Source organism: Podarcis filfolensis, assembly GCF_964270895.1.
Source record: "Podarcis filfolensis genome assembly, chromosome: 18".
Classification (NCBI taxonomy): domain Eukaryota; kingdom Metazoa; phylum Chordata; class Lepidosauria; order Squamata; family Lacertidae; genus Podarcis; species Podarcis filfolensis.
The window spans coordinates 11,628,725-11,636,030 of record NC_139622.1 but is presented as its reverse complement, the minus strand read 5'-3'; the positions used below and the strand labels follow the sequence as shown (position 1 = coordinate 11,636,030).

Sequence of the window (7,306 nt, the reverse complement as noted above, 5' to 3'; positions counted from 1 at the left end):
ACCCAGAGATGCATTTTAAATAAAAGCGCACATTCTACTCATGTAAAAACATGCTGATTCCCGGACTGTCCGTGGGCCGGATTGAGAAGGCGATTGGGCCGAATCCGGCCTCGGGGCTTTAGTTTGCCTACCCATTATTTACACCTAGTATTATTTCATGTTATAGCAAGTACTAGAGACTAGATTCTGAGTCTTTGTAAATTGTGTTTCTAAAGGACTTTTTGCTATCGCCAAATGCCAATGTGTTTGCATTGTTCAGTTTGTTATGAATAAAAAATCATGTTAAGTTGAAGCTTAATAATTATTTCACTATGAATATACTTCTTAATTGTATTTCACAGTTAATATACTTCTTAATTGTATTTCAGTTCAACAATGACTTGGATAAAATACATATTTTGTGGTGTGCAAACGGCTTGAGATACCTGTTAGGTCCGTAAATGACCATATAGCATATATTCAAAAACAGTGACAATTTGTTGTTGACAAAGGACAGCTGGACATATAAAGGGGCCCATGACCTTCAGGAGCTGAGGGCCACATCAAACCTAAATCCGGCCCTGGCCCTTCTGCATGGAGGCGGAAGGGATCGACGCCCGCACACTTTTACGAAAAAAAATGCATTTTAAATCAAAGCAGACGTTCTACTCGTGTAAAAACACCAGGCAGGCCCCACAAATAACCCAGAGGTGCATTTTAAATAAAGGGATTACTCATGTAAAAACAGGCTGATTCCCAGACCGTCTGTGGGCCGGATTGAGAAGGCAATTGGGCCGGATCCAGCCCCTGGGCCTTAGTTTGCCCCTCCATGCTTTAGAGCAGCCGCCTTGCCCCTAAATGGCAACGAGACCTTCCGTTTTGGCCTGGTTTAAAGAGTCGTTTGGCACCTGGCTAATATACCTGAGTTTCTACCGCCATGAATCCAGGATTTTAACGCTTCACGGGTATCGTGGAAGCAGCAACGGCGCAAGGTGCCCTCTGCATTTAAGGCAGCGTCATAAACAGGCATGGCTTCCTGCAAAAAGAATACTGGGAACTGCAGTTGTTAGAAGACGTTTATTCTCCCCCACAGAACTATGATTTCTGGAATATAACTCCTCTGGAAACTCCAGCTCTGCGAGGGGAATGGGGGTCACCTAACAGCCCTCTGCAAACTAGTTTCCAGGATTTTGGGGGGCAAAAGCCTCGATGATTCCACTGAGGGGAATAGGAGTCTCCTAACAGCCCTTTGCAAACTACAGTTCCCAGGACTTTGGGGGGCAAAAACCTCTATGATTCCGCTTAAGATGTAAAGGGCAGATGGGAACCTAAATTGCTGAAATTCCGATGGCAGGAAGAAGGCTGTGCACCCCAGTCGGCACCGTGAAACAGGCCACCGCAAAGTGGCAAATTCAAATCCATGACCTGTGCGCAAAAAGGCTTCCACATCGGCCAACGTGTGAGATTTTTGCGCCGTGATTTGTGCGACATTTGACCCTGCAGGGAAGCAAAACGTCTACAAGAACAGCACGTTTTCCCGTGCGCTAAAAGAGGCTTTATTCATGGTGACATTATCGGCGCAGCATCTGCCCATTTGGTGAGAGGAAAAAGGAAGGTTTCGGCGCCGCTGGGCAGTTTGAAGGATTCACAGTTTCGAAGCGCCAGCAGGCAGAAAAAGGAAGCTTCTCTGAGCCCAAACGGGTTGCTCTGCAAAAGGGAGGGAAAAGGACAACAATTAAAGGATGTCACAAAAATGCTCTGGTGCTTTGCAGGAATCGCTCAGACAATAAGGACAGCCGAAGAAGATTTGGCACAGCCGGTGTTCAAAATTAGCATTTTGCCCCTAGCTATCGGGTGGCGCTGTGGGTTAAACCACAGAGCCTAGGGCTTGCCGATCAGAAGGTCGGCGGTTCGAATCCCCGCAATGACGGGGTGAGCTCCCGTTGCTCGGTCCCTGCTCCTGCCAACTTAGCAGTTCGAAAGCACAAAAAGTGCAAGTAGATAAATAGGTACCGCTCCGGTGGGAAGGCAAACGGCGTTTCCGTGCGCTGCTCTGGTTCGCCAGAAGTGGCTTAGTCCTGCTGGCCACATGACCCAGAAGCTGTACGCCGGCTCCCTCGGCCAATAAAGCAAGATGAGCGCCGCAACCCCAGAGTCGGTCACGACTGGACCTAATGGTCAGGGGTCCCTTTACATTTATCGGGCACGTGTGAAGTGAAGATGCCCCTTGGAACGAATTGCTATGCCCCACAAATAACCCAGAGCTGCATTTTAAATAAAAGGGCATGTTCTACTCATGTAAAAACACACTGGTTCCCAGACGTCTGCAAGCCGGATTTAGAAGGCGACTGCGCCGGATCCGGTCCCCGCTCCTTAATTTGCCTACCCATGTTCTAGTAGCAGGTGGTTCCCCAGACTTGCTTGCCTGAACTGAAGCTCAATATGGATAAGAAAGTTCTAGTTCAGGGATCAGCAAACTTTTTCAGCAGGGGGCCAGTCCACTGTCCTTCAGACCATGTGGGGGGCCAGAATATATTTTGAAAAAAAATAGCGAATTCCTATACCCCACAAATAAACCAGAGATGCATTTTAAATAAAAGCACATGTAAAAACACCAGGCAGGTCCCACAAATAACCCAGAGATGTATTTTAAATAAAAGGACACATTCTACTTGTGTAAAAAGACGCTGATTCCCGGACCGTCCGTGGGCCGAATTTGGCCCCCAGGCCTTAGTTTGCCTACCCATGTTCTAGTAGCAGGTGGTTCCCCAGACGATGCAGCTGTCCCATACAGGGACCAAACCTGCAACTTTGACATCATCAGCAGCTACGCTCCAACCGACGGAGCGATCCATTTTCCCCATGCGCTCGTTCGTTTCTCAAGAGAAACACAAGCCGCAGACTCCCCTCGCTCTCTGCCTCGCAGCTTGCAAAGGGGCCTCGCTTGGGCTCCGTGTCTAATAATAAATACCATATTTTTTGCTCTATAAGACGCACCAGACCACAAGACACACCTAGTTTTTGGAGGAGGAAAACAAGAAAAAAAATACTCTGAATCTCAGAAGCCAGAACAGCAAGAGGGATCGCTGCGCAGTGAAAGCAGCAATCCCTCTTGCTGTTCTGGCTTCTGGCATAGCTGCGCAGCCTGCATTCGCTCCATAAGACGCACACACATTTCCCCTTACTTTTCAGGAGGGGAAAAGTGAGTCTTATAGAGCAAAAAATACAGTAATAATAAATTTAATTTATACCCCGCCCTCCCCAGCCAAGACCGGGCTCAGGGCGGCTAACACCAAATATAAAAACAAATGATTGAAATATAGCTTTAAAAACAAGACTAAAATATAACATTAAAACACAGAAGGGGAGTCGTTCCCGGCGCTGCAGAACCCCATTTGCAGGGACGCTTCCCAGTCCCTAGGTGGGGGACGGGATACCGTATTTTTTGCTCTATAAGACTCACTTTTCCCCTCCTAAAAAGTAAGGGGAAATGTGTGTGCGTCTTACGGAGCGAATGCAGGCTGCGCAGCTATCCCAGAAGCCAGAACAGCAAGAGGGATTGCTGCTTTCACTGCGCAGAGATCCCTCTTGCTGTTCTGGCTTCTGAGATTCAGAATATATTTTTTTCTTGTTTTCCTCCTCCAAAAACTAGGTGCGTCTTGTGGTCTGGTGCGTCTTACAGAGCGAAAAATAAGGTATTTGCCAAGGGGAGTCGTGCTCCCCCCCAAAAAAAACCGATTCCAAAGCACGAGAGTCGCGGCCGCAAAAAGCCCAGATTCATTATCCAAAGAGGACCCACCTACTTGCAGAGAAGGGCTTTTTTTCCGCTCAGTCGTCCTTCTTAAACTTGCCGTTGATCCAAGGCACGTAGTCGAGGATCAGCCTCCAGTCCGTGACCCACACCAGCCCCACGGCGCCCACGGTGCCCCATGTGCTCAACGTAGGCACCCTGCGGGAAGGAGAGAGAACAGAAGCGGCGCTCGTATACCTCTGGGCATGTTTGAGGCGGAAGCACGCGCGGTTCGCGTTGAGCTTTCGGAACCGTAGGGGTGTTGGGAGGGACACCCAAAGGTCATCCAGTCCAACCCCACCCAGCAATCTCAGCCAAAGCATCCCTGACATAGACAGCCACCCAACCTCTGCTTAAAAAGCCTCCAAGGAGGAGGAGGAGGAGTAATAGTAATAATTTATTTTTTCTACCACGCCCATCTGGCTATGTTTCCCCAGCCACTCTGGGCGGTTTCCAAGATTAAAAATACATTTAAAAAATCGGTCGATAGAAACTTCCCTGAACAGGGCTGCCTTCAGATATCTTCTAAAAGTCAGATAGTTGTTTATTTCCTTGACATCTGATGGGAGGGCATTCCACAGGGCGGGTGCCACCACCAAGAAGGCCCTCTGCCTGGTTCCCTGTAACCTTGCTTCTCGCAGGGAGGGAACCGCCAGAAGGCCCTCGGAGCTGGACCTCAGTGTCCAGGCAGAACGATGGGGGTGGAGACGCTACTTCAGGTCTACTGGGCCACCAGTAGTGCAAGTAGATCAATAGGTACCGCTCCGGCGGGAAGGGAAACGGCGTTTCCGTGCGCTGCTCTGGTTCGCCAGAAGCGGCTTAGTCCTGCTGGCCACATGACCCGGAAGCTGTACGCCGGCTCCCTCGGCCAGTAAAGCGAGATGAGCGCCACAACCCCAGAGTCGGCCACGACTGGACCTAACGGTCAGGGGTCCCTTTACCTTTATCCTATCCTTTACTACCTGCCCTGCCCCACCACCCTGCTTTGGGGAGCAGGCAGGGGAATTCTAAGGAACCCTCTTCCAAAGCTGACCGCGGTTGCTTCCTGTGGCAGGGAGTTCCGCAGGTTAACTGGGGGGGGGGAATGTCATTTCTGGCTCTGAATTTCCCAGCAAGCCAGTACACGTGTATCCAACTTCCTCCAATTTAAGGGGGGGCCTTAATTTTGGGAGTGGGGGCTTAACTTTGGGAGTGGGGGTTTAATTCTGGGGTGGGAAAATTAATTTTGGGGGTGGGGGTTTAATTTTGGGTGACCCCCCACCCTTTGGAGCAGGGCTGGGAGGGGCCAAAGCGAGGCCCCGCCCCTCCTCCGACCTTTACCCCCCCGCCCCCCTCACCCCCCCTCACCAGTTGCGCAGGAGCTGCCCGTAACGGGGACCCATGAACTTGCTCAGCATCCTTCCTCGCCCCCCGGCTCTGGCGCCTTTCCGCCTGGAAGGTCACCTCTCCCTCGCGCCTGCGCACTACCTCCTCTTTCCCCTCCCGACGTGCGTGCGCTTCCTTCCTTCCGGCGTGCGTGCGTGCGTGCCTTCCTTCCGCCCCGCTCCGTTGTTACGTCCGCGCGCGTGCGCAGCGTCTCGACGTCGTCCATTCCGCTCCTCGTGCATGTAGACTTGAAGAAGAGTCGCCAACGCGCCGCCGGATTGCGAGCTTGCTTTCCGCGCGCCATTGAACGGAATCCAGCGCCATCTAGCGGCCAAAGCCGCGTAATGGCACAAGTCCTAGGCGAGCACGTTGAGCTGGACGACAGCCTTGCAGTGTAGTCTATTATTATTAATATTATTATTATTATTATTATTATTATTATTAGCCTATGATAAAACACCACAAATGCAGCTTTATTGTATTTCTTTCTTTCTGCATTTATTCGTTGTTATTATTAATATCAGCCTATGATAGACCATCTCAAATACAGCTGCTATAATAATAACAAGAATTAATAATAAACAAACTTATTATTATCGTGCATGCACGCAAACGGCTCATCCCAATAATTAACTTAGTCGGTCCCTAAGGTGCTGCTGGAAGGAATTTTTTTAATTTTTATTTATTTATTTTGTTTTGTTTTGGCTATGGCAGACCAACACGGTTACCTACCTGTAAGTAATAATAATAATAATATGATCATCATCATTTGCCTAGTTTCTGGCCCAAAGGATGTAGTGGATTGCCAGTATTTACCCATGTTGCATTTGATTTTTTCATTTGCGATAACATGATTTTATTGTTGAGTCGTTTCGTCGTGTCCGCCTCTTCGTGACCCCCTGGACCAGAGCACGCCAGGCCCTCCTGTCTTCCACTGCCTCCCCCAGTTTGGTCAAACTCATGTCCGTAGCTTCGAGAACACTGTCCCACCATCTCGTCCTCTGTCGTCCCCTTCTCCTTGTGCCCTCCATCTTTCCCAACATCAGGGTCTTTTCCAGGGAGTTTTCTCTGCTCATGAGGCAGCCAAAGTCTTTGAGCCTCAGCTTCAGGATCTGTCCTTCCAGTGAGCACTCAGGGCTGATTTCCTTCCGAATGGAGAGGTTGGATCTTCTTGCAGTCCATGGGACTCTCAAGAGTCTCCTCCAGCACCAGAATTCAAAAGCATCCATTCTCCGGCGATCAACCTTCTTGATGGTCCAGCTCTCACTTCCATACATCACTGCTGGGGATAACATGATAGAACATCACAAATACAGCATCATCATCATCACCATCAAATAATATAATAAACAGAAATCAAATCAAATCAAATCAATGCATGCTAGGAATATATTAGCATTCTTGGAGTGCCATACATCAGCCATGGACTTTCAGACTCTGCCTGCAATAATAATAATAATAATAATAATAATAATAATAATAATAATATTTATTATCATACTGCCCTATTCCCCAAGGTCTCAGGGCAGTTCACAAGATAAAACCACAAGATTCATTGACATTGTCTGGCGATTGTTGATGAATCCCAGGCAAAAATCTCCAAAAACCACTCAGTTGGGCTGCAAATGCCCCAAATCTGGCATTCCTTTGATCTGAATGTTATACGCTTTTAAGTATTTCTAAAATGCAAAAAAAAATATACGTTTGCCGCCTGCTTTTTATTGAATGGGAGAGAGAGACCACACGCAAAAATATATATACTGTATCTATATAGATATATTTTAAAATCAACCTCGCAAGAAGACTGTAGGCGCGCGACTCTACATTAAAAAAAGATCTATGGTCAAGCATTGGCCGCTTTGCTTTAACGCGCCTGCGCGGCGCCGGCTTTCTACCTCATTCCATTGCCCTCCTCGTCGAAGGACCCCCGCCAAGTTGTTTTGTTTTCAAGGCGAGCGGGGAGTGCGCTGTCTACTGCAGTGCCTGATTAATATCAGGAAAGGGCTCCCTTTAGATATAATAACGTTGAATTTCAGCTATAACCGGCCAGAGGGGCTGTGGCCGCAACCTCAAACTCTTTAATGCAGTATTAAGGGCAGGAACACTTAACAAAATGCCTGCAAAAGTAATGCACCAGGCATAATTTCCAAATATCCTTTTGAGGTTTCAAAG

General features: G+C 48.5%; 1 protein-coding gene across 1 annotated transcript; it reads right to left on the bottom strand.

The window, feature by feature from the left end:
* Window positions 1–1,511: 1,511 nt before the first annotated feature.
* Window positions 1,512–5,282, bottom strand: UQCR11 (ubiquinol-cytochrome c reductase, complex III subunit XI). Its single transcript, XM_083595017.1, has 3 exons — window positions 5,117–5,282; window positions 3,779–3,928; window positions 1,512–1,686 (listed from the first exon to the last, which is right to left on the bottom strand). The coding sequence occupies exons 1-2, from the start codon at window positions 5,164–5,166 to the stop codon at window positions 3,808–3,810; spliced, it is 171 nt and encodes a 56-aa protein (XP_083451143.1). The 5' UTR covers window positions 5,167–5,282; the 3' UTR covers window positions 1,512–1,686; window positions 3,779–3,807.
* Between the last annotated feature and the right edge of the window lie 2,024 nt (window positions 5,283–7,306).

Coding starts and splice junctions, on each gene's coding strand:
- UQCR11 (XM_083595017.1), bottom strand. CDS start 5,166: ATGCTGAGCAAGTTCATGGGTCCCCGTTACGGGCAGCTCCTGCGCAAC. Junction 3,929..5,116: donor GGGCAGCTCCTGCGCAACTG/GTGAGGGGGGGT, acceptor TCCTTCCCGCAG/GGTGCCTACGTTGAGCACAT.